General features: G+C 41.5%; 1 protein-coding gene and 2 long non-coding RNA genes across 3 annotated transcripts; 2 read left to right on the top strand and 1 right to left on the bottom strand.

The window, feature by feature from the left end:
- The first annotated feature begins 962 nt into the window (after positions 1-962).
- TEX36 (testis expressed 36) lies at positions 963-4921 on the top strand. Its single transcript, XM_068198585.1, has 3 exons — positions 963-1117; positions 3192-3272; positions 4622-4921. The coding sequence occupies exons 1-3, from the start codon at positions 1016-1018 to the stop codon at positions 4919-4921; spliced, it is 483 nt and encodes a 160-aa protein (XP_068054686.1). The 5' UTR covers positions 963-1015.
- A 3033-nt stretch (positions 4922-7954) lies between these two features.
- On the bottom strand, positions 7955-9231 carry LOC137478421 (uncharacterized). The gene is made up of 2 exons (XR_011001557.1): positions 8849-9231; positions 7955-8243 (listed from the first exon to the last, which is right to left on the bottom strand). It is a non-coding gene; the product is annotated as an uncharacterized lncRNA (long non-coding RNA).
- Positions 9232-11165: 1934 nt separating this feature from the next.
- On the top strand, positions 11166-20875 carry LOC137478420 (uncharacterized). The gene is made up of 3 exons (XR_011001556.1): positions 11166-11891; positions 19214-20313; positions 20366-20875. It is a non-coding gene; the product is annotated as an uncharacterized lncRNA (long non-coding RNA).
- The last annotated feature ends 6405 nt before the right edge of the window (positions 20876-27280 follow it).

Raw genomic sequence — 27280 nt, 5'->3', positions numbered from 1 at the left:
GGGTCTCCAGGGAGCCGCGGTGGCGCTGGCAGAGTGACCAGCAGCGGCAGCGACATCGAGCCATGGCCGAGGACAAGAGTCAGCAGAGGGGGCGGCACGGTAGCGACTGGGTAAGGGCCGACTAGGTGCCCCCGTGTCCGCCACAGGGCTTCTTGATCCTTAAATTCTCAAAAAAGCACCGTGCTAAGGATGACTTTGTCCTTTAGTCAGAAATTAGTCTTCCCATTCCTGAGGTTTAAGAGGAAAGAGTGTCCTCCGTATTCAGTGTGCAAAAGTTTTGGCTTGTTAACTAACCCTGGCTGGATGTCCCACCCCACCCCCGCCAGTTTTCCAGCAATGCTGGAGGCCTCTTATTTGATAGTTAGCCCTGGTTGGTTTTCCTTCTCTTCTGGAGAACTCCGGCCAAGGCTTGCCTCAGTTCTTGCCTCCAGGTGAACCCTGTGATCCCATCAGAAACGCTGGGCTGGGACATCTTGGCATCCCAGGGCACTGTGACACTCCTGGCACAGGCTGTTCCTCACTCTCTGAACCCTTTCGCTTGATGTTGGGTTGAGCTGATTCCAAAGATGTGCTCTCAAACTTGTACTACAGCAGGAGTAGCATGAGGGGAGGGCGGTTAGAAGGTCGTTGTTTTCCTCGGTGGATATTGCTGTGTAAACAGTCTTCAGAAAGTTCCTGGACATTCTTGTCTTGAAGATTCCTAAAATTCTTGTCTGGTTATTTTATCTACGTTTGAACGTCTTTATGGTAGGGTTTGCATTGTGCGTGTGCGAGGCTCTTCATTTTTCCAGATGCCGCTAGGTGCTGCTGCAATCCAAGTAATCAGAAATAAATGGGAAAAGACCATTTTGCCCACATTTCTGATCAGATTTATTTGTTATTTAGGTTTTGTTGTTTTCTGTTGCTCTGTTTTGTTTTGGTTTGTTTTTGTTTTGTTTTCAGTTGGCTTTTATTTTAAAGTGTCATAATCTTCATTATTTTCTAGTTCTCTCACGATGGACTGGAGGCGGGCAAGATGGAATCAACAACAAGCGCTTCACTAAAGCATGTCCTGAACTCTGTAGCCGCTGTGGGCCAGGAACACAGAATGCCACTGCAGTACAAAGCTCGGGTGCAGGTGAGCTCCTGTGGCAGCACAGCCGATTTTCGGAGCTCTTTTGCTAGTTGTCACTCGCTAAGTTGTGAGTAAGAACAGCTAAGTTGTGAGTAAGAACAGCACTCAGGGTCGTAAGCGGGGCAGTCACAGCGGGCTGGCAGACTTTGTGCCTCAGGGGATGGAGTGATTGCTGCCTGCGCTGCGGAGGAAACATATTTCCCTGTTACTCACTCATAATTTTAGTTGCTCTGAGTCCTGCTGTATTACTGCTGATTTTCTCTTTTATTACTGAGACACCGAATACATTATGATCAATCTCAGCCCACAGCCTGCGTGTAAAGCCCCGTAAGAAGGTTTAATGGAAATTTGATCAGCTGTTTGGCAATGAATGTTGGAAATTCAGTACATTCACACAAAGGAGTGTTCTTTTTGATAATTAAAAAGTTAGACGCTCCTCATTTCAAACATTTTTAAGACTTGATTAAAAACGAGATTTGTGAAAAATTTTGGGATGAGAGGAAATACAGTATTTTTAATAATCACAAGTATTTAAAACGTTGCAGTGTTGTAAGCACCTTTTCATGTCCTTATTTTATCCCCACACTGAGCTTTGCTTTACCCACCCGCTTTGGGCACAGAACATTTTTATTTTCATTTTCTATAAGCACAGCAATTACAGTGGGTTCATTTCACTGGTTTTGCTATAGTGAAGGGCAGAAATGAAGGGCTTGGAAGGAATATTTAAGTGGGAAGCTTGGGGCTATGAAAAGGAGATTATACTGTAACATGAGTATACACTGTGTTAATATTACATCTACCTTTCTGTGGAACATCTGGCCTTAGCCACTGCCTGAAAAAGAGAACCAGAGTAGAGGGACCTTTTATCAACACCAGTGTGACTTCAGCTGAAGTTGCATGTCTTGTCTTTACCAGCCCTCCACTTTTATATAAAGTTAGGGAAATTCTTGCCTGTTGTAAATGGAGAATTAATCTGCGATCAGTGGTGAGAACACGAAGATGCACTAAAGGCTAAAATGGGACAATCTGAGGAAGTTTGTTTAGACACTGGTAATAAACACTATTCCTGAAATGCGACATTGACATTTAGTTGCAGTAGGATATTTTAGGAAGAAATTTACAGAGTCAGGAGGTGCTTATTTTTAAACACACGTGTGAGAATGTATTTGTTGAATTGACTTATTCACTGAACTACAGTCTGGGTGAATCCGTATGAGACAAGTGAACTGGTGAATATACGTAAAAAAGGAAGAGAATCTGCCTACTAAACCAAATATCCTGAGATCTGACCATGCAGCTGACCCCGTGCAGGCACATTTTGTGTCTGGTGAATCTTGCTGGATCAGGCCTCCAGTCACATTGATCTTTAGAACTCATTCAGGTTCCCCTACTCTTGACACACCTCTTTTAGACTGTGTTACATTAAAGCTTGCTCTTTTGTTTGGAGGGGAGTATCACAGTTGGGATATTGCGCTGTTATATAACAAACATTTAAAAAGTCAGATATGTTAATTTTTTCTAAAATAGCTTTTTTTGCAGTTGTCTTTTGTTTCTTCTGAAACTCTGGTTTCATTTAGAAACTGAATGAACACTATGTTAAAGAATGAGATTATAAATTAGTTAAACAATTAATACCTCTTCAGCTTCCCCTGCAACAAGCAGTGTCCATGACATTCAGTTCATCAATAACAGGCTAATTCAGTTTGAGGTCCCTTTTGTAGTTTATTTTAATTAGCTTTAGGCCTACTACTAAATCAAGCAAAGGAGTCTTGACATATATCTAACATTTTGCTGCTTTGCAGACAGAATGTAAAATTTCTTATTTGAAAATTTGCACTTTTATATTAATCATGTATATATTCAGCAAATCCTCCTGGTCATTTTATTTAAAAAAATTAGAAGTCCACATTACCTCTATAAAATCACGTGCAGGTGAATATTTAACATAGGAATATAACTTCTATGCTAGAACAAAGGCAGCTGTAATCTCACAATATAAGAACAAAGACTAACAGACTCCAAACAGAGTTTAAAATCCTTTTTTTTTTTTTTTTGGCTGGAATTTATTTTCTTTCAGAAAGCAGGAAACAACAATTTCCCATTCTCTTCTCATGACAACAGACATGAAATACGCAATGCAGTCGAATATTTTGACCTGGTAAGTACCCAGCACTGAGACAAATCAAGCAACTTCAGATCTATTGGTCTGCCAGAGATTAAACACAGCATCTTTTCTGTCCCCTGCAGAAAAAGAAAAAGTAGATGCTAAAACTGTGAGAAGAGAAAAATGTAAACAGCAAAGAAAAATGCACTTTTTATTAGTAGAGGGCTGGGGCATCTCTGGGACTGTCACGCTGTCACAGATGTGCAGCAGCACATACAATCATTGAGAAGGGTATGATTCAAAGGGCAACAAAAATCCATTATTTGGGTCTCTGACAGGCATTTTCTAATATCCCTGTTTAGAGGGATATTAGGACAGTTAATATGTCAGTTAAATGTCCTATTAGTCTGCTCTAAGTGATATGCCTTGCAATGAATTTTTGTAGGTATCTCAGCAACTTCTAATTTGCAGTCCCAAATATTTTGTTTAGACTCATCTTTATAATAAATGTAAATAAACTCCATAGGATACCTACAATATGTCTCAAGAATGCATTCCATGAATTCTTTACAGTGCACCTGTTTAAATGTATGCTGCAGAAGCCATACATTGACTAGAATGCAACTTTGCCAACTTTGACTAGAATTAATTTTTTTTGGCTTTTCTCTGTGGACAACAGTTTCACATTCTTCCATTCCCCTTAGATTGTTGGTATTATTCCAGGCAGCAAAAGAATATTGCAGTTCACAGGATAATGAGTAAAGGAGGAAGCAGTGAATTGTGATATAGGGAGTTTGTCTGATTTTGAGCTCTGTCAGGCCTAGACTTTTTGGAATTCATTATTCACTGAGTAACCTCAGTTTCTGTGCACTTTGGGCAGTGTCTCATCGTTTTAGATACTGATCAACCATAATTCCAGCTAAATTTCCTGTGAGCTGTGGAGTGTGAAAATCAGGCTCTGTCTCTCTGTGTTTGGGCACACAAGGGATAGCACTGAAGATTCAGATTTCATGGTCTGTCTCCGTTTCTTTATTGCAGTCCAAACTTAGAATTATTAACCTATTTCTTTGGGTGCCTCTGAAGATTGCTTTAGCCGAGTGTAGCTAAATAGCCTTGAGTAGCTGGTGTGCTATAGAAATGCAAAGTAAAAGTGGTTTATTAGCTCTGAGGGGTGGAAGGTTAGCAGATTTCCCATTATATATGCAACCAAAAATGTTCATACGGGCGAGTCTGACAATATTATTTTTAACTTGCTAAAGATCAACCGTGAGTTCTTGCAATCACTGTGGTAACAGCTTCGTTCACTTCCCAGTGGGGTAGTGACTGTTACAAGATTCATCTGTGAAGCTGTGACTGGAAGTCATATGGTTGCATGAATTTTTCTTTCCTTTTTTTTCCCGCAGGGCATGGGTGTGAGGAAGTTGGATCCAGAGAAGCAGAGACAGAACTCCCATAACTTCCTCGAGTGGGCTCGTGCACCAGGCCGCAGCAGCAGCGAAGGCTTCGTCACCGTGTACCAGAGCACGTTTGTGTCAGGTCAGAGCCCTGGAAACGAGGAGCAGAGTCGCAGGCGCTACCCCAAACACCACACCCAAACCCAAAACCAGTGCAGCGGCCAAAACCAGCGCAGCGGCCAAAACCAGCGCTGCAGAAAACCTGCTCCTGAGGATGACAAATCCCTGCAGCCATACAAGACATCTTAATCAGCCGAACACCTCAGGAACACCGACCAAGCAAATTTGAGCTGTTCACCACTCAAAACAGCAACGAAGGAATAAACATTTGTGTAAAGTGCACGTGGTAGTACGGTTGAGAGTTCATTTCCTTACATCACTCTGAAAAAACATATTGCTATAAAACCTTTAAAGAAGAGGAGCATTATAAGGAAAAACAAGACTGTGCAAATTTTTAGACCTACATCTACTAGGAGAACAGAGATAGGGATTGTGCTTGTGTTACCTGATACTGGTTGACCCTCATCTTGATACAAAAGCTCCTTCAGCTTCTGAATCAGTGGCAGGGCTGTACCTCAGGCAGCTGACAGCACCTGTATTGATACAGGAGCATAATGGACCTGGATCCTTGAGGGATTACTGCAGCAGGGAGCCAACCCCCTGTGTGTTCAGGTAAGAGAGAAACATTTCTGAAAGGTTTCATGGCTGAGAAGGCAGGTACCAGCCATTAGAGAAAGTAGATAAAAAAGAAGCTGCGCATTAGATTGCTGTGCAAAGTAAGTGTCCTGTTTGGTTATAGCACAGCAGTTGTAGAAGTAAAAAAAGGAGTGTTGTGAACAACATTTGTACACTCAAAAATTAGATTCATGGCTGTAAGGGGGGAAAAAACTCGAGCTGAAGTGAAAGGCTGCATGAAGGTTTGAGTTTGGAGTGTACTGGATCTTAAAAGAGCTCATGATTTTATAGTTACATGTCCCTGAGGAAGATAATTCAAACCCAATCCTCGAAGCACTCTGCTCCCAGAATATTCACTGATGTTAGGATGTGGCAGGCAGTCGAGTCACACCTAGAGTCAGACCTTTTCCTCTTCTGGATCATTTCCATTAATATCAATAAAATAATAAGCTAAGCTATGTGTCTTAAAATATCCTACAAATAAGCTTGTTGCTATGCAAAATAATGTTGACAAAAAAAAATTCAATCATAAGTTTATGAGATAATTTCCTTTATTTACAAGATAAATGGAAAAATAAGACCTTGACCCTTAGAATTCCCTGCATTGTAAGAGCTGCCTTGAACATGAGCTCAGTTAAGAAACGACATTTCTGCCTTTCAGTGAACAGATGCATTTTTTTTGGTATCATCATGCAGTGGCTGAAGGCCTTTTTGTGTGACATCAAAATAGATGGGATTAGATTCCCCAAACATGTAGCATGTTTATTAGCACATGTTGATATAATAAACTCTCTTTTTTTAATGGAGTTCCCTCTGTTAGAGTTCTTGGGGTGCTACACAATACATCAAAATCCAAAACATCAATGAACAATGTAAAACCAAATAAAAAGCCAAGTAACATAGTGCTATTAAAAAGAATTGCATTTTCTTAAAGACAGCCTGCCTGACAGCTCCAGAGTCAGAATTTCCAGAGCTTTAGCCAACAGTTTCATCCCCAGACTGATTCAGAACTGAAGTGTGTGCCAATCACATGGTGAATGAAGTGCCCCATGCTGCTTGGCAAACTCCAAAGGGCAATCTTGGACCTCCATCAGAAGGAAGGAACACATTCTTGCTCCATTGGTAATGTTTATCTGTGGTTTAGCATTACAACTGGATGTGGTGAAATAAATTGCTAGAGTTTGTTATGCCTTAAGACACCAATAGAAACACTCCAGATTTCTTTTTCCCCCCTCTTTTTCTTTTTTTTTTCTTCTCATTTTTGGTTAAAATGTGGCTTAAAAAAGGAAAAAAAAAGTACCTGTGGATTAATACATATTTTCAACTATATTGTAATAAAGATTGCAGAGGAGAAATTGAAGAGATCATGAAACCCTTATAAACTGAAATACACTGTGCTGGGTTGAATAAAACAGGTGATTCCCACATATCTCATGCTCTTGGGTAAATAACAGGAGACACAAGACACTGAATTTAGAAATGAATAATGAATTCCTCAGATAAATTTGTGTACTTTGGATAGAACTCATCAGTTTGTTTACTCTTGTATTGATAATGTCTCTGTGAGGAAGGTCCTGTTGAGTCAAAACATTTTTGAACATGCATTTTCTTTTGTTTGTTTCTTTGGGAATGGAAGAAATTGAAGTAAGGCTGATAACTCCCCTAAAATTTTCTGGTCAGTGCAGGAAAGTGCTTTTGGCTGGGAGTTCTTTGGGATCAGATGGGTTCATTCAGTAGAATGATCATACTGTGGGTTAAATCAGCCAAATACTGTTCTAAGTGCTGTTAAGGATGGACTTATTTTGTGCATTATTTTATTTTTAAAAAATCAAACCCAGGCACCCTCTTTACAGAAACAACAGCCTTCATCCTCTAATCTTTTCCAAGGAGCATTGATGCCCTCTGTTTTTTCTCCTGAGTCTGCATCAATGTAGGGACTGCCTATGCAGCATTTTTAGGAGTTATTTTTTGTGTTAATTTAAAAGTGTTTTCAGTGTGTTACTTAAATTCACAGAACTCAAACGAAATAAATTTTAAAAAGTTCAACCAGAGGGCTGAACAGGCTCCCCAGGGAATGCCAGAGCCCCAGGACTGCCACAGCTCCAGGAGGGTTTGGACAATGCTCTCAGGCACAGGGTGGGATTGTTGGGGTGTCTGTGCAGGGCCAGGAGTTGGACTGATGATCCCTGTGGGACCTTCCAGCTCAGGATACTCTGTGATTCTGTGATTAACAGGGCTGAGCTGAAGAGTAGCAACTTTGCCACTGAAGTTTCCATGCCCAGTGAATTCTCAGGTGGCTGCTGGATCTGTGCTGGGTGACAGTCTTGTGCCTGTGTCTGCAGTGTTATGTTCACTTCTTCAAACTGTGCTTGATTCTTTTCCTTCTTTCTGTCCTGCTTGCTGATGATAAGATGTGAGGACATGGAGTCCCTCAAAGCTGCTGTTTCTCAGCAGATGTTGCTGTGATGCCCCTGGTAAGCTGGATGTCACCTTTTATAGCTGTGTCATTTGTGAGGTGTTGTGACCAATGACATGCTATTTACAGTCATTAGAGACCCTGGTGTTCTATGAGAGCACATTGGGTTTGGTACAACAGGAGGCAAAACAGAAATTTTGTCTTTTGTTTACTTGGTGTCTAAAGACTTAAAGAAGTCCTTAAAGCTGGGGCTGTGGGGAGCACTGGAAGGGGAGAATTCTGCTGCTGTTGGAGCTGGTAATTCAGTGGGGATGCAGCAGTTTGACTTCCAGGTCATCTGCTGTTAATCTAACCACTGTTCTCATAATCTAATCACTCCATGTAGCTGAAATGTTGTTCCTTAGCTTGTACTCCCAAGGTTAGAGTGAAGTTACTTGATGGGGATGTGGCACTGGAGATGAGTCCATTTCCTTCCCTGTGCTGCACGTTTACACAGTGACAATTCTGTCCTATCTCTATCTAAACCCAAAGTTGCTGCTCTTTATTTACAGTAATATAGTTCATGTGTGGATGAAATTGAGCTTCTTTAAGTACTTTTTAACTGGTGTAACGGTTCCCTAACTGGGGAAAATATTGGTATTACTGTGATGTGCTGATGTTGAACCAAGAGTGCAGGCCTGTTGAAATGGAAGTGTTTATGTTGGTACACTGGCCATGCTGGTTGGCAAGAAATGAAACTTCTGAAATTAAGTAGAAACTTCTTAGGCATCTCTATCTTCAAGCCACAGTACACAAACTTTTTTTTTATTATTATTATTATTATTATTATTATTATTATTGCTATTATTATTAATTTTCCTTAAAACTCTCCTGCTGCTGATACCTTATCTAAAGAGCAGTGGATGGCAAGGACAGAGACCCATTCCACTCTAGAGTGGGAAAGAACTCTACAGAGCTGCCTCATCCCAAATGCGTTGTTTTATCCCTGCTTCCCCAACAAAGTAATAAAATAACAAGCCGTTGAAACATTATTGAATATCTAATTAAAGGGAAGTCCATTCAACAGGGAAGCAATCGTAACTGACCTTAAATTAGATGTTTAGCCATAGTGGGCGTAAGTGAACCAGTAAAACACCCAATTTATGATTTGGTCAGCTGCTTTTATGAAAATAATGATACCTCTTGTCTGGTCAAGCTTGTTATTCTTCAGTATGTTCACCTGAAAGTGAAATATTTCAAACTGTCATTTTTGAAAGGTCATGTACAGTAAAAAATGTAGTTTGAAACAAGTAAGTTTAATTCAAACAGAAGGAAAGAAGTGCTCGGAGGAGACCTCTGGGACTGCAAGGACTGGAACTCAGGAATTCAGGAATGCCTGCTCACAGGTGAGTGCCCAGCCCCTGAACCCTGTGCTTTCTCACAAGGCCAGTGTTTAACTGTTGCAAAAAAATGCAGCAGCTCTGGCAGACCAGGTGGAGGGTGGTGGTTTCCCAGGTTGCCTGAACCAGTTCAGAAAATCAGGAGATTTTTAGGAATACCTTTTCTTTAATTCCTTGCTCTGGGATATGTAGAAGTAGTGCTCACAGAGTACTACTCCAATAGCAACAAGTGTGTATGTGATCCTTTTCAATATTCTATGGAATGAAAGACAGATTTTGTAACTCAAGCAATTCCATGAAAATAGATTTAAAATGAAGGTCTCCTGTCCCTCTCTCACCCCACCACCCCCAAAAAGGATGGTTGTGTTTAGACTGCCCAGTACATTCCAACACCTACAAATGGCAATGTTCGTATGGAAACAGAGCAGCACAAGTGTCAAGTCCTGTGCCCAGATGTAAACTGTTGTGGGTTTAGGCCCTATGGTATTAACCAGACACTCAAATGGCATTGCAGGCATGCATTAATGACCCTAAGTGACCCTCCTCATCTTATTGCTTAATTAACCAATGGCCCAGTGGCACATTGGCAGGGCTCTTTTTCAAGCTGTGTCCCCCTTCACAGGGAAATCAGATGCTATATGGCTTTGTCTACTTATGGGAAAGGCAAACCCAATAAATAAAGTGCAATTTCCTGATTCCCCTGGGATGTAGTGATTCTTTTTAACAATGCTTCTTCAGCTGAGTTGAAATTAAAACCCAGCCTGACCAACATATTGCGGAATATTTCATGGGCCAAGTTAAGCACCAGGTTTAAAGACTTAAAAAAGAAAGAGGCCTGGAGGGGAAGACTGTTAATGCAGAAGCACAATCTTTTCCATCAAAAATGCCTAATCCCATCTTTGTTCCTGGTGTTAAACTCCACACTTCCTGCTTTGCATCATTGCTATGAAGATTTTCAGTGCATGTGGGATGTTAATTTTCGTTCTGAATTAAATGTGCTATCATTGAGACGAGAATTAACATTTGATCTTCAAACTATTTTGTGACATGCAATGCAGCTTGGTTCCATGGGAGGGCAGATGTGTTGAATGGCTTGATTTGAATATGTGTTATATTAGTGTAAGAGCTACAGTTGGGAGTTGAATTATCAGATTTATACTGATATCAGTGAGCTCTCAAATTCTGTCAGAGAAATGCAACAACTTGATTCCAGCATAAATAGAAATATCTCGTGGGGTTTGATGCTTACAAAGTTCAAAGGTTTTCCAATACTAATTTATTTTATTTTGTCTCAGAGAGCCTATAATCTGATTAAAATCACTTATTTAATCACTGACAGTATCCAGAAAATTCACAAAATTGGTTTTTTGGTTTACTACTTGGATTTAAACCAACTTTTTACTTCCCTAGCATCAAGTTTTCAATATGTGCTAATTTATGCTAGAGTTTTCTTTATGCTTCAAGCTAAATTCAGTCTTAAATATAAAACAGTTTTAGCCTCTGGGTTAAATAATTCCTTACAAAATTTGAAATTTCCAACCATATTTGCCTTTTCAAGTGAGTTGAAAAACAAGTGAAACTTGTTTTTTTGGAGGCAGAAATGTGTGTGTGCCCTCATGGCTTGGCTGATCCCTTCTTGCAGAGCACGGGGAAGGGCCCTGTGACAGCAGATCCTGTGCCCTGAGCTCCCTGCCGAGGGAGGGTTGTGTTCAGGAAATAGCAGGGATCTCCCCAGTCTGTCCTGACTCTTATTCCTGACCTGAGCATCTCCAGAGGGGGATCCCTGTGGAGCCTGGGAATGCTGCACTCTGTCAGCGCTGCCGAGCAAAGGCTTTCCATGGGCAACACCATTTCTTCTGAAACTGGAGGAAAGTTCCCAGCAGCTGGAGCAGGAAGAGCAAGGTGAACATTTCATCTATATCATGTAACAAAGCTCTTGAAATAGAAGACATTAACCAGTGAAGATATTAAGAGCCCAAATTTCCAAGAGAAATCCAGGCCTTCAGCTGCAGGAATGGTGGTGAGGCAGCCTGACCTTTCCTTGCTGTGGAGCTGACCCCTTGTCTTCCCTCTGAGCTTTTCTGGGTCTCTCTCCAAATACACAGGAGTGCCTGGAGAAGGGATTAAACCAGATTTCCTGCAGCATGGAGCAGCTCCGAACTGCTGTGGAAGCAAAAACTCAGAGTCAGTGGAGGGTGATGGGAAGGGTGGTGTTCCATTGGTGTTCCATAGGTGTTCCATAGGTGTTCCATTGGTGTTCTCTTGGCGTTCTCTTGGTGTTCTGTTGTCCCCAGCCCCCACAGCCCACAGAAGGCAAACAAACCCCACTGTCCTTCAAAAAGAAGCTGCCAGAGATTCTCTTGGCAGATGGGTCAGCCTTGCTTGCAGATCTGGACACTTTTGTTCCTTATCCTTCTTCTACAACACAGCTTTGGACTACCTAGTTGTCAAAAAAGAGTGTTTGGGACTTATAATTTAGGGAGGAAGATATTCCTCACCTCCACTCCCTCACTTATTCTCAGGTTGCTCTTATGTTCAGACTCCAGATTCTGACCTTGCTGCCAAAGAAGATATCAGAGGCCAATATGGCAGCTGTCATACAGGCAAAAGTCCTGCTGAGATCTGTGAGATAATTCATGTGTCAGAACACAGGCCAACTGATAATTTTATTTATCTTGATGTGCAGGTGTCTGGTTGGATAAATTCAGAATCTTTTCAGTCCACTGCCCAGTGGATGGTCTAAATGCTGGTAACTAAGGCAGGAATAGAATCTGTCACAACTCTTGATGTCCTCAGGACATGACACATTGGGAGTCTGTCCTCACATTTTCTTTGCACTCGGATAATGAGTATCTACAACTGCTTTGTCTGGTGGAAACCTCTCTCCCCCTTTCTGGACTGGAGGCAAACATGCCAGCATTGCTTTTCCAGAAATGCAAGAACTTTTCCAGCCAGCTCCAGATTTTTTTTTGTTTCTCACTTCTCCCTAGTCCCTTTGAACTTCCCCAGCAGGATTTTTGCAGTCCGTTTCTAGAAATATTGCATTCACTCTGACACAAAACAATATCTTTAGCTGTGATAATAAATTAGGCTCAGTGGGAATTGAAGCTTGTTCTTTTGTCCAAGGTGATATAATGGAAGCCATTCATAATGAAGAAAAAAGTAATTGTTATGCAGCATTTTTGTATTAAACATGCCTCCCCAAATTATCCAGAGCATAAAAGAGAATGTTTGGAGAGCTTTGTTACAACCATGCTTGAGCAAAATGCATGTGAATGTGCTCTTATTTGCATAAATAGGATTTCTTAAAATACAAAACATTTGTATTGCTTTGAGCTCCCTCAAACCCTGCTACCTTACAAGAAGGATCATAGTTTTATCATTAATCAAAACAAAGCCAAAATCAATAAACATGCATAATCAGGACTCTCTGATTCCAGTATGCAAATACACTACATATTGATGAAATGTTTCTGAATCTAAAATAGTTTTACTCTCTTTTTCCCCCTCAGAAGTCCCTAAGCCTTTTAATTTTAATATTTTATGCACTGCAATGCAAACAGTATAAGAATGAGTTTGTGTATCAGAGATAACAAGTTAAAAGATAAATGTTGGATGAATCTCCTAATAGTTTTTGCTTGCTCTGCTGACTTTAAAGGCAGTTGATGCTTCCGAAAGGCTGGTAATTACTTGACCTTTAAAGTCCCAAACCTGCCAAAGCACTTGCTCTGCCGTGCTCCTTCCAGCCGGTACCGGAGCAGTCGGGGCCTGGGCCCTGTGCCAAGGCTGTTTGTTAATTAGTGAAAATCATTTGTTCCTTGTGTTTAGGGTGATGGAAGGGTTACCTTGCAGGAGGATGGAAATGGTTTCAGGCAGGACAAGTGTGTGTCCTTGGTGTGTGGCTGAGGTGGTGATCAGCACCTGCAGCTCCACGGATTGTCAACCCTGTCAGAGCTCAGCTCCCTCACACACTGCAGATCATGAGGATAATTCCTGATGCATATTTAGTGGTGCCTCCTGTAGTTAGAAATTCCTTATCACACATACATACACTATGGTACAAGGCACAATATCATCTGATGCACCAAAGGTAAACATCGCACCAATCATTTCATACATTTCAGAAGCATTGCTCTGCCACAGTTAAGAACCTCTAACAGTACATGGCTGAAATTAATGCTGCAAATTCCTTTATTCTGAATCACAAATGTCTTACAAGTCAGCTGTTATGGGGTGAATCTTATCAGCAACTACACTTATTCAGAAGCTGTGCATATCTGTAGCAGGTACAAAACAGATCCAAGAAATGGGCACATCAACAACCAAAGGATTAAAATAAAACACAATTTTATGAAGGCCATAGTTAAAGGAAAAGAAGGATGAAAAAGATCAGCATTAGAATAGCTAGGCTGCAATTAAGTTGAAGAAGTTCCTTGTTTGCTAGTCAAATAATAAGCCATGGCAGAGCTCTAGAATTGGCTATTCCAGCATAATTGCATCTCTTGTGTATCTGTGGGACTCTGCTAACCACAGGCATGATCCTCTTGTGAGAGTCATCCCCTCCTTGCTGATTTATCAGTCCTGGGAAAAGTTTAAAGGTGTGATGTTTATTTTATATCATCATAAGCTAAATGTGGCAGCCATCATAGATTAGGAAGCCCAATTTCAAACGGTGAGAGCCTTTTAGGCTGATTAATTTGCTGGGGGAGGGGAATGTTCACAGTGAGTCTGTCTGTTTCCCAAGCCATGCTTATTTACATTTGCTCAGTGCTTGCTTCCATAACCACAGAGTGTCAAAATAAATAAAAAAATACATTTCTACAGGTAGAAATAGGTGCTCATCTGAAGAGAAATGGTAGGTCCTATGTGTAACTGCACTACTTAGAAGCAGTGCCAGCAAAGTCAAGAGTGTCATGGGTTTGTAGCAGAGATATCGGTAAATATGTAGGGTGAGAGGTGCAGCGAGCTCCTCAAAGTCAGTTACTGCTTGATTTTCATTTACTGTGCACGTGGTTTTCTGGAAACTTTGTACTTTTGCTTTCATAACCAATTCTTCAGTGATCTGAACTGGAACTTTTCTTTTCAAAATAGGATGGGGGTTTAATTTTCATGGCAAATACATGTACTAAGGTACTTGCCAAAGGGAAGAGTAAAGGTTTCTGCAGAAATGGGTTGACGATAGGAGGAACTGATATTCTTCAGCTCAATTTTCCAAACCAGCAAAAAGAGTGAGTAACTATTTCTCTTTGTTTCAACCTGTGCTTGCACAGCCTGAAACAGAATTTAGCCTCTGCCCTTTTCTTTGCAGATTTTGGTAGTTGCAGTGCATTGCTGCTGGACTATCGCAGTGTTGCAGTGGCTGTGGCTGCTTTGTTACTGCACTATATCCATGAGATGTAATGGCAAGTCTTCTACCTGTGCTGCTTGTTGATTTTAGCTGTAACTTGTCATTTTGGCAGGTCTAAGGCTAGTGAGTAATTGATATGACCTGGTGTACCAAAACAACTTCGACATTAAATCTTTTTGTACTCAGTTATTTTCAAAAAGGAGAAAGAAACTGAAATCGCACTGATTTTGGCAAGACTGGTAAAGGAAAATAACGACTGAGGCCATTTCCTTATTGCTTGTGGAAGATGTTCAAATAAATAAGAACCTAGACAGAATGCCAGTATTGATGTGAGGGATTAATATTTTTAAAGCTCTTGGTTTCTTTGGCTCAACCTTTCTGCAGAAGGGTGGAGTGTTTACATTAACCACCAGCATCCATCTCCAGGGGTGCCAGCCTGGCACCACATCTCACTTTTGCATTAAAAGGGAGAGGGAAAGCCTGAGCTGGTGATCCTGCAGGAACACTGAAGAGGGTAACAAGCTGGTGTGAAGGACAGCATGATCTTCTCCTGCAGGTCTGAAGGCTGTGAGTTTTAATGTCAGTGTGTACTGATCCCCCTTGGGTTATTAATCTCTGGCTCCATGGGCTGCCATTTGCATTTAGAGCCTTGCAACGTTTTGTGTTTTCAAAATATTTTTCACATGAGACTTGTGAAATGCATTGGAGAAAAAAAAATGGACCTCTCTCCACCCGTGGGGTATAATTGACTGCTTGGCACAGATAGGACTGGAATGAAAGAAACCCCCTCGCCTTGATCTCCTTGGCCTGCTCTAAACATTTTCATGACCTTTTTTGGAGAAGTCTGGCAAAAGTAATATCAAACAGGGGACTTTTTTCCCATGTCCTCCTCTGTTTTGTTGCACAGTGTGGTCTGTTTTAAATAAGCTCCACAGTGCAGTCATTTAAGGGAATGAAGATATTTCATAGCACGCTTAGCATTTGCATTTGAATATAGGCCACCCTGCTGTTTGATTAAACTGGAGTTTAAGAAAACTGTAAGAATTGAGGTTCATGTGCAGTGCAGTACTTCACACTCGGATTGCAAAGGTTGTTGAAAGAAAAAAAAATGATAATATCCTTGGAAGTACATGACTAATGAGAATATATATAGCACTTCTGAGACAGCTCAAATATATAATTATTGTGAGGATTTCACAGACACATAAATATAATGATCTTCAGCTAAGTAAATTGCTACCTACCAATGAAATAAATATGGTCCCTTCAGATTTTGAAATAATTCAGTGCTGTAGGTGGTGGGAAATGATTCACCTTAGCTGTTATCTCTGGAACAGTAATATAGAAATATATCTGCCAGTACTGTTACATTTACATTGTTCTTCATATCCTGTGGAGTTTGTCAGAAGATCTGCAGTCCCTGCTGGTTTTCACCCCCTTATTTTGATAAGGCTCCTCACAGCATGGCTCAGCCATGGGTTGGAGCAGCTAATATTGTTTACCACAGCAGGCATCCCAGCCATAATATTTTTCCAAGAAACACTGATGTGTTTAAAGGTCAGGTTGATACTGATTTGACTGCTAAGCATGAATTCATTTTTCTGGGAGTAAAGGGGTGTACATGCCTTGGGATAAAGGTTAAACTGTTGTTTATGCACTCGATAGGTGGAAAACACAGGGCTTTAATACACAAATCATAATAGCCTGGTCGGTCAGTCAGGGAGATGTGGTGCTTTACATGGAAATGGAAGCTTGGAATCCACAGGCTTTTCTGACTAGTGCTGTAGAAAAAATCTCACTGATAACCTCGAGGCTTGCCTGGAATTTGTAACGAGTTTAAACTCTTTTTTGGGTACAGCAGGCCAGAATTCATCCAGGTCTTTTGGCAGCACTGATAAAATTGAGTTTTGCTACCCCTGATGAGGTGTCAGAGACTGGATCCTCCTGCTACAGCAAGGGGAGTGAAAGGAAGGTAGGTGGGAGAGATGGACAGTCCTACACGCTTGGATTTGCTGGTTTTGCCATCTCTGGTGGAGTGGGAGTGATGTGGTGGTGTCTGCTTTTGCCAAAGGCAGCTCTTCTCTTTAGCTGCCCTCTGTCCTTCAGGTGCCTCTTCCCATGGCAGAGAAATCCTGCTTGGGAGGGCTGGCTTAGCCTCAGACATGTCTAGCAGGCAGCTGAAGTAAACATCTGGGTTTTAAGGAAGGTGTGATGGGTTCTGAGAGCTTTGCCTGGGCTGGCTGAGTTCCCCGGGGAGCAAACCTCAGCCAGGATGAGCTCAGCTCCCATTTCCTAGGGGTGACCTCAGATGGAAGCTGAGCACTCTGAGCTGAGCTGAGCTCTGCCTGCAGAGCCCTCTGCACTTCTGCTCTGCTGTCTCCAGGCCAGCTGAGATCCCACAGCTGAGAGGAGCTCAAAGACCAAGGATATCTGAGCATCCTTATCTGGCTTCTGTCTGCCAGGTACTTGTTCTTATTTAAGTACCATTCCTTCCAGTCTCTAGAAAATTGATGCAGCTCCCAAGAGAGATTTTAGCCAAACCCCACACTCAGTTTTGTGGGAAGTAGTTTTTCTTCCACTAAAGCATGTTCTTTGCCGACACCCTCCTTACTTTCTTGCACTGTGTCCATGTCAATCACCCCCTCCTTTCCCATTCCTCTCCTTTTTCCTTTTTCCAGCCTCTCGGAGCCTGAATCACCTCACTTACCCATCCTGTAAATACCTTTCCTTCCAGCTTTCTGTGTTAAGGAAATCTTTATTGTCAGGTTACAAAGAGCTGGCTGCAGCCAGCTGGGGTCACATTATATATTTCCTTAACTGCACCTTTTGGTATTTTGGGGTTGGTCTTTTGGAGCCCTCAAAGCCCATCCAGGGCTGTTCCTGTTGAATTATCTTATAAATGTTTTCTAGATTCACTGTCATATTTATTTCTACAGATTTTGCCTCTGCAAAGACTCCAGTCCTGGCACAGCAGCTCAGGTCACTCCTTCGATGTAGTTTTCAGTAGGATGTTCTGACACCTTGACCATCTTGGCATTTGCTTTGAGAACAGATGGAGGAAACAGTCCATAATACTCCTGTTGGCCTAAAAGCAGAGACTCCAGTAGTGCCATGAGCAGCTGGCTGACATCAATAGCACAGGATGTGTGTTTGATTAGCTTTGCTCTCACAAGAAAGACCCACTGTATTGTTTTGAAGAATGTGTTCAGTTGTTTTAGCGAACTTAAAAGTCCCCTGTTGCTCCAGAAATAGAACATTCAAGTGAAATGTCTCCCATGGCAGGGATAAAAAGCCTTGCAAAATGTTTTGTCTAGAGATCACTGTTAATCCTGAAGCTGTATCAGTTCAGAAAAACTTCAGGATTTCTTTCCCCCCACCATCTCCTGAAGACACATAAATCTAGAAACCCTGCAGGAGGATTTCTGTCTTAGCAAACAGTGCTTGGCTGCATTTTGGGTTGGGATTTTAGTTCAACATTACAAATACTTGTGTCAAAGATCTTGGCTGGAATCCTGGAATTATTTCAGATGCGATGGTGTGATAATAAGAAAAAAATCCTCTCTGGGCTTTCATGCCTGCCTCTTATTTCTGCCAGGTTGCCATTGCTCTCTTACTGAAGAAGAGAAGCTGTAAAAATTGCATTGTGTTCCTGAGGTTTCATACAGGAAGATGATTTCTGTGGAAGTTGTGTAAAAAAACTGCTTTGCTGTTTTTTCAAGGGAAAATATGGTGCAGAATAAAAAAGGTTCACTTGAGGAAAATCCAGCACTGACTGGAAAGGAGAATTCGCATTTCCTATCTGTTTTTCTTTTTCCACACTCAGGACACCCATGCCTTTTTTTCCCAACTTGATTATTAATCATTCCTCTGCACTGATAACTTCAAGTTGCTTTTGTGGAGAGCCACCTCTTTGACTTCCTTATATATGGTGCTTTATCCCTTAAACGTTTAGCAGGAGTCACTTGTTAGATTAATTCCAGGCAGGTACTTTTACAGGGGTAAGTCCATATTCCTTTAATACTTCAGTAAGTTTTTAAAAATACTATAAAAATAGATATTGTATTTATTATATATACTTGTTTGTGCAAGGAAATAAGGGAATGCTTATATGTGGCTGATATTTCAGAAATATAATCCTACAGATTTTTCTAGAAACCAGAAAAATTAATTAAAACTCCCAGTGTTTTTGCAAGAGTAGCACAAATCAAACCTGTAACTACAGGATGTTGCCTGAGCAAGTTTAAGGCCTATTTAAATGTAAAAGGAAAACAAACATCTCAGATAGAAAAGAAAAGAAAAGAAGAAAAGAAAAGAAAAGGAAATGAAAAGAAAAGAAAAGAAAAGAAAAGAAAAGAAAAGAAAAGAAAAGAAAAGAAAAAAAGAAAAGAAAAGAAAAGAAAAAAGAAAAGAAAAGAAAAAAGAAAAGAAAAGAAAAGAAAAGAAAAGAAAAGAAAAGAAAAGAAAAGAAAAGAAAAGAAAAGAAAAGAAAAGAAAAGAAAAGAAAAGAAAAGAAAAGAAAAGAAAAGAAAAGAAAAGAAAAGAAAAGAAAAGAAAAGAAAGAAAAGAAAAGAAAAGAAAAGGAAAAGAAAAGAAAAGAAAAAGGGGGTTCTTGTTAATAGTAAAAGGCAAGGGTTGTGGACACCTTCAGATTAGAAAAGGCAATTAATATTTATTTCATATCAAAGTAGATTGCTAATTAGGGCTGTGCTCTTCCCATCCCCCAGGGAAATAATCAGGCGAGCGAATCTCATCTGGAAAGTTCATGTATGGCAATGAGGAGCTCATCAAAACCCAGCACAAACCTGGCCGACCTGCTGAAATGCTCAGGCTGCCTCACAGACTTTGCTCTCTAATGGGGTCTAAAAGACCTGGTATTAGTGAATTTATTTTCTGGTGTTCTAAAAGGCCATGATTATATATAGCTCAGTCACTTGTCAGTGTCCTTTCATTAACATGCCTAAAGAATCTTAATTGCTCAATCAGCAGCACAGATTTTTGGTCTGCTGGTACAGTTTAAGGGGTTATCCAAGCCAAACAGAGAAAATGGAAATCCTGCCCGAATGGATCCTACAGAAAGAAGAAAACAATTACAGGAAAAAGTCAAGCAAGACTAAGAAGGGAATTTGAAGAGCAAACAACTGAAGATGGAAAGATAAACAAGAAATTATTTCGAATATATCCAAATCAAGAGTGGCAGGGAATAAGGAACAAAGGCAGGGCTGGGTATTGCTGTGTCAAAAAATGACAGAGCTGAAACAAACCAAAAAAAACTGAAAAACAACAGATAAGCTAAACTAGATGGAATTCTTTGAACTATTAAATAACACTTCCTTTTTGACAAAATCTTGTCTGTATCCAATGGAAAATTTCAGCTCTTGTCAGCCTTTCCAGCAGCACCATCAAGGTCCTCTCTGTTGCAAATTGAATGGTTGGGGTTTGGATGAAGAGTTCATATCTTAATAAAAAAAAATGAAGAAGATTATGGGGAAAATTCCTGTTTCCAACCAGATCTAATCTTTACTGTGCTGTAAGTTGTTTTGGTTTTTTTTTAATTATAGCTAATATGAAAATCATGCTGTTCTGTTCTAGTAGAATTTTTTTGCTATGGTTCACTAGTTGAGATAATAAATTTGGATTTTCAAATGTCTGTTGTAAGCTGGTAGAATAAGTAAATTGTCAGGAGAGAGCTAATTTTCCTTCAGTTTTGTAATTACTTTTTAACATGAAAAAAAAAAAAAAACCTCAAAACATCAGAACAGTCAACTGCTAATGTGACAAACAATTCCAGAAATGTATCCCAAGAATTATTATTGCATCTCTTTCAGTCTTTTAACAGTGAGGATACAGCATGAACAAAAATATGTTAAAATTTACAGAGGAAACTAATGCTGAAGAGGAGTGGATGAAATGAGGAAAGCAGTTTATGCTGGTGTTTGGACATCATGAAAGAAATGAAATTAGGTGTTAAAGTTGCATCAAAGCATATTTGAGAGAATCATTATAACTCCCCACATGAATACAACACTGATAGTTTCTAAATTCTTTCCAGACCCTCAGGAAAAAAAATCCAGAAGTTCCTGTAAGAAGATAATGGATAACCTTTCAGATGGATAACTTTCAGGAGTTAAATATAAGACTATTTTCAGAAATGCATAAAAGGGAACTACTTTACCGCCTTGTGTTGCTTTTGTGCAGAGCAGCACCTGAACTGCTTTCCTTGAGTCTGATCAAGCTGTATTAGAAAGGGTTTAGTGGGAATGGAAGAGCTAACACAGATGATTACAGCAATTGGGAAAAACTTCCCCAAAGAATTTAAACAATGAATAACAAACTCAAGCAAAAAGCCTCCAAGATAGTTCAAATAAAACCTGGTAAATTTAGTAAAAGATCCGTGCAATTTTCATTATGTTTTCCTGTCTGAATGTGCATTTAAACTTCTTCAAATTGATTTTTCGATGTTTTGGAGATTATGATGTGCTTTGAGGTATTTGTGTGTGAGGAAAGGTGAACAGCCAGAATTTTTCTGTCCCTTCTTTAAATGCCCTGTTTGGTATTTCAGATTTAACTGAAAGGTAGAGGTTGTCTCCTAGAAGCTTAATGTTATTAAATCAGCAGCAAGATGTCTGACATGGTTTGCCATTATTCCTAAAAATATAATTAGCCAGTGTAGTGGAGTCAACCCCAGTGGAGCACAGGTATATCTGCTTTATAACCTTCAAGACATGAGCCTTAATTACACCCTGGCAGAGTTACTTTAACACTCATGTCCATTTTGCTGGATGTTGACATTACTAAATTATCTCCTGTTCAAAATGCAAAGTAGCTGATATTTTCCTAAATGCATTTCTTGGCAACCAGGAGATAAATTGGTCTGGTTCCATTTTTAAGAAGGGCTTTGTCCTTTAATGGTCCTTAAATTAATCCTAGTAATTCCACCTGAGAGGATGGCACTTCTAGAAAGCACAGAACAAAATTGTGCATTGTATTGCCTGCATGCATTTACAAATATTCTGTAGTCTGTTCACACTGAAAGGAGATTTCTACAGTTATTTAAGAAGTGAGATATAAATAGATGAATGTCATTAAAGATCAGCCTTCCTGCCTTTGAATTTAATGGCAGGGCTTTAGATGAAGTGAAGGACAGTTTGTCCTAGAAGATTGCAAGTTCATTTTCAACAGAACTAAAGCCCTTAAATTAGGAGATGGCCACATGTTTATACATACATAGCATAAGAATTTTTAATACATCTCCTACATTTCTTTGTTCATCTAAATTACTTGACTGATCTTTTGGAATAAGAGGCCGTTAGTAATTGTTTTATTTAGTGAAGCTGTAAGGATCAGTGTTTGGGAACCTGCATCCTATTGCCTCTGCTCCTTCACAGTAAGACATTATTTCAGGCACAGAATTTCGGCCTTCTGAGGTTTTTTCAAAAAGGGTGATTAGGGAGGCCGGAGCAGACCCCAAGCCTGTCGCACATTTCCAGGGTCTCCCCAGAGCTTTGTTTTAAATCTGTGATCTTGTAGTGCTTTACAAGTACTGCTTTGGAGAGAAGTGCGTCCTGTGTTTGCCAGAAGGGAAACCGGAGCACGGGAATCTGAACCAAACGTGCGAGGTGCCAGTGCCGAGCTGGGCTGGGCGCTCCCACAGCATCCACTCCTTCCAGTAATCATCTGTGCTGTAATCATCTGTGTTCCCACGGAAGCCTTCCTCATACAGCTTGACCAGACTCCGGGAAAGCCCTTCAGGCGCTGCTCTGACAGAAGCAACCCTCCGCGCTTTCTCCTTTCCTCCCGGGACACGCGGATCCAGCCGAGCGCACCCCGAGCCCTCAGCCGCTCCTCTCACGGCCTCTCAAGGCCCTTCTCCATCCTCAGTGCCCTGCTCTGGACCCTCTCTGATAGTTTAATATCTTTATTTAGTGGTGTCCCCGGGGCTGGAGGTGCCCGCAGTGCAGGGGTCTTTGTCCCCCGGCTCCCGCGGGCCACCCCGGGCATGGCGAGTGGCCGAGGTCGGTGTCCCCACGTGGAACCTCGGCAGCGCTTCTCCTTCCCCTTCGGATCCCGGGAGGAGCCCTCGGTGCGCACGGGGCGAGGGGCTCTCCGGTAGATGGTGCTGCTGTAAACCTTTGAGGAGCCCCACGCACCCCAGCGCCCATCCCTCGGGGCACGCAGGGATGTGCAGCTTGTGCCTGTACGCGCGGTCCTTGGGCACGGATGTTCTTCACAAATGTCACAGAGAGGCTTTTCTGGCTGAAAAGACTCCAGAAAAAAAATATCTCACTTTACTTAGCGTAGCATAATGTGTTTTAAATGCCCTAATTATAGCTACATATGCCAATTCATAAATAAAACAATGCAAAAAGTTATTCAGCCATGTACCAGCTCCATTATTTAAGAGCAGGGAGGCATCAGTCTTGGTACCTTCAACGAAAGAATTTTTTTACTGACAACAAAAAAACCCCAAATCAATATAAACTATTAATAAACCAATAACAGTGTATCAGAAAAATATATAGGAATTTGCTGGCTCCCTTTGGCTTGGTTTTGGTAATGGAAAATCAGTATTTTGTGGTGTACAAAAAAAAAAAAGTAGAGAACTTGAAGGGTCGGTACTTAAAATCCCTTTTGGTAAAGGTAATTACTTAAAATTCTGGATTCTAGGCTAAGAAAAACAGGTAAGGTTAACAACAGTAGTTCAAACCGTCTTCCAAATGCTTTTTCTCTAAAAATTCAAATAGCAAATTTCCATCTTGGCCAGATGAGTAATGAGGGAGGAAAGAGCTTTTAAAAGAGTTGAACTTTTGATTCAGTATCTGAACCTTTCTCTGAAAATCTAGGCCAGGGACTGGAGGTGTTAACACTGTCTTTAATCAGCAGGATCCTGTTCCTTCAAGAGGCCTCAGAGAATTTGGATTTGAAACACAGAAGTATTTATCAGTTCAAAGATTAGTAGCAGATAAAGTGTCACCTGTATCAAACTTTTTGCAGTTGCTGCAGATAAAGTTAGCACAATGTGCTACTGTTAAATGGATACAGCCAAAGTGCCACCATCCCTCTCTTTGAACAAACCTCCTGTCAGGAACAGAGCTGGACTTTCCCTCTCCCCTGCCGTGCCCATCGCAACGAGGGCAATTCAGCGAAAAGCAAAAGCCACAACATTTTTTTCACCTTAGTCTTCCCGATTTAAAGTTCTGCATTGGTTCCCTTGGGAATGAGAGATTTTGTAAGGAATGACACCGAGACCTGCCCACCTGGAATAACACAGAGGCAGGCAGAGTGGATGCTCCAGAGAGAGACTTTTGTGTGTGTGTGTCTTCCTACATACCTTTGATGGGATCAAGACAACATTATAAAGTAGTTCAGAATGTATTTTGCAACTGAATGGAGTTTAAGTCTGAGATGCTGCCAAAAAGAGGGTCCTGGCTTTTTCCTGGCTCTCATGGTCCTGGGGTGTCCCAGCCCTGGCAGTAGTGCTTTAGGAATTTTGGAGTCACACAGACCAGCAAGGTGATGCTGCTGAAAGCACACTCATTGGAGAAGGGAGAGTGTAGTTTAGTTTAGATTCTTGCATGGAGCACTAAAGCTGAATCTGAAGAAGAACAGAAGCACTCAGGGTGGAGACGTCAGGATCACCCCTCCAAGAGTTCACATAGTCTTAAGTACACTTCAGCTGGCTGCCACACTGTACCATGAATACTAAGTAAAATTTGCTGCCTTACCCAAAAATGGAGTTTCCAAAAATTTCAACTTCCTTTCTCTGTAGACCTGAAGATGTCCAAGTCTTAAGTGCTCCTGTTCCTTACCCGTGTTTGCCAACTGCCCAAGAACCCTCCTCAGGCTGAGAATCAGCTTTGACAAGACCAAGTGAAGAGCTCCAGGCAGAACTCAGAGCTGATGCCCAAAACAGTCAGAGCTGTAGCTGGGGAGGGATGGGAGGACAGCAGGAGGAGGGAAGTGAGCTGAACACTAAAATGCCTTTTGGATAGCTGTGATCAGACAGCTACTGTACTTAAACAAGGAAATGTAATCTGTTGCATGAACAGATGCATGTTCCATCTCCTCCTTTGAATAATGAAATTAAAATCTCATCTCTCAGGTGAATTGAGTTCTAGATGGATGGGGCAGGAGCCTTACTACTTTTTCCCTTTGGTCCAGTGAACAGCAGTAGGAGCAGGAGTCAACAACCAGTACATGGAATACTCAGTTTGGAAGGGAAAGGGCTGAGTGGGATCTGTCTTGGGTCCAGTGACTGTTTGCTTTGGCATACAGGGGAGGGATGCTCTAAAGCAAGTCTGAAACATATTATGTATTGACTTGCAGCATCTCTGGGAAGTTATCAAGTCCTATTAATCCTAAAATCAGGCCTTAATGTAATTTATTGAGGGAGCAACTTGTGCATTTATCTGCTTGTCAGACTGTGTGCAATACAGAGCTCAGTCTTTTTATGACCCTCAGTGGTGGTATTGTCTGACTAAGAATGTGGTGAGCCCCTGAACAAAAGGACTGCTGTAGGTGAAATCCCTGCTGCTGTGTGGGAGTGTTTATGCTGCAGATGAGTTCTCCACCTACCAGGTCAGTGGACCTCTGGAAATCTCAAGTTTCAGGCAATCTATGTGAGAAGAGAGTGCAAATGGTTTTGGTTGATTCTGCTGAAAGATTATTTAGTTCAGACTGAACCATGCCTTTTTTAAGAGCAGATGTGCTTTGGAAGCATTGCCTCAGAGACTGAGGTTAGAGGGTGGTGGGGTTTATTTATGTGGGGTAAAGACTGAGGAGATTTTGGAGGGTATGACACTAAGTGCATGATGACATTGATTTGAGTAAAAACGGACTCTGCCTCTACTTCTGGAAGATAACAAAAAATGGGACTTTTCTCCCATAATCGTGATTAAATAACTGCCCTGTGGATGCTTTTCTGGTGTCAAAATTAACTAAATATATTTTGCATTGCTTTTATTGCAACTGGCAAGTGAGCAAGTCACTAATAGTAGCAGAGCCGTTGTGTAATCAAGGCTAATCCTTACTCATGGTAGGAATCGGAGCCAAAAGCCTATAATCCTACTCTAGGCCACATTCCTCTGCAGTTTTCCTCCTAATATCTCCTGCTTTTTGTTCCCTGAAAACTGTTTTCTGTATTTTTGGGTTAGATTCTGAACTTAAATTTTGTATTACTTCTTTTGAGGTTTTTCTTTTCATGGGGAAAGTGTTCATTGATTTTGCCTCGGTGCCCTCTCCACTGCGCTGCAGCCTGCCTTCATGTCTCCAAAGGCAGTCACAGCACTGCTGCATTGCTCACATTCCAGATTTTTAGATTTCTGCTTTATTTATGAGACTCTCAGATTTTATGTCATGAAAAAGAGGAAATAAAGTCTTTGTGGCTGTGGAGATAGGTCTACCATAAAGGCCTATAACAGAGAGAGAAAAATAAGACCTTCAAATTCAGTCCTCTGTTTTTGAAGACCTGACTCAGAAGTTTTGAATAATTCCAGGTGAATGTCTTCATGTTTGTTTTCCACTGGATTTTGGCTAAGAGGGACATGGTGCACATGCACATGTGGGTGCTTGCAAAGGCTTCTTTGCCACTGTTGAACAAGTTCACTGGAGTCCTGTGCTCTAAACTGATTCTGATAACAGTTGCTGGAGATTAATTATAACTCTAGTACCTGTATATGCCAATTTCATGATGTAGTGGGTTTATTGTAATTAATAACTGACAGCTGTTCTGTGGCTCCTTGCACAGTTATTTTATTGGAATGACTTAGATCAGTCGTTGCCCCCAACTTTCATCTACAGCTTTGGTGTCTGTACTGGCATGGCCTGTGGATCCATCCAGTGTGCTAACAGCTATTATCCCAAACTGCAGGAAACTCCCAGGGTATTCTCCAGCTCTGTGCCTGGCTCTGTGGGAAAATTCTGCTCTGAGACCTGTGGGTGATCATCTTACAACCTGGAGCATGGGAGTGAATACTCCCTTTTATCTGGGTTTGAATGAGCTCTCTCAAAGGTGGGGGAGTCCCCCGCCCTCCCCTGCCTGTGTGCCTGGCCTGTGGCAAGAGGGCTCTCCTCAAAGGCAGGCTGCCTCTTTGGGAAACAGGATCCCAGGAAACCGTGGAGAGCAGCCAGCCCAGGTGGGTCCTATTGCACTCTGCTGGCAGTGGATGCCTGCCGTGGCAGAGATGGGGGTGCTAAAGGGGAGAATTAGCCAGGAATGCCTTAGCTGAACATTTTCTACACAATTCTTTTCTTCCATTCTCTGTCTGTGCATCCTTGAATGAGCCAGGTGCCAGGAGAAACCCAATCCTGAAGTGGCAGCACATCAACAGCAGCAGGGTCACGTAGCAGCTGGGGCAGGAGGTGACTTTGGAGCCTTGGTGCATCCGATCCTATTCAGCCATCAGATCCCTTCTCCCGTGTCCCGGAGCAGCCCCTGGAGGTTCTGCTCCAAAGCACGCCGATGAGCCTCTTCCAGCTCCTTCCAGCTGGGAGGGAGATCCCTGCCGAGGACCCTTTGTGCAGGGCTCACAGTTCCTGCCTCTGGAGACACCTGCTGTTGTCCTTGTTCCCATTTGGGCTTGGTGCACCTTGTTCAGTGAGAAGGACACGAGTGCCACTCAGGTTACCCCATTGCCCTGGAAGTTCCCAGGTGAGCTGTGAGCAAGAACTGATGGATCATGGATCATGGCTCTAGGCAATGCTTCAGTCCTTCTAAAATCACCAAAAATCAGTTCATTGTTTTCCTCTCCTGCCTTTCTCACTTTCCTGTTTTCCCCATAAACTACTTAGAATTG

This window comes from Anomalospiza imberbis, chromosome 8, assembly GCF_031753505.1.
Source record: "Anomalospiza imberbis isolate Cuckoo-Finch-1a 21T00152 chromosome 8, ASM3175350v1, whole genome shotgun sequence".
Classification (NCBI taxonomy): domain Eukaryota; kingdom Metazoa; phylum Chordata; class Aves; order Passeriformes; family Viduidae; genus Anomalospiza; species Anomalospiza imberbis.
Note: the sequence above shows the minus strand (reverse complement) of the source record. Positions and strands in the feature narration are given on the sequence as shown.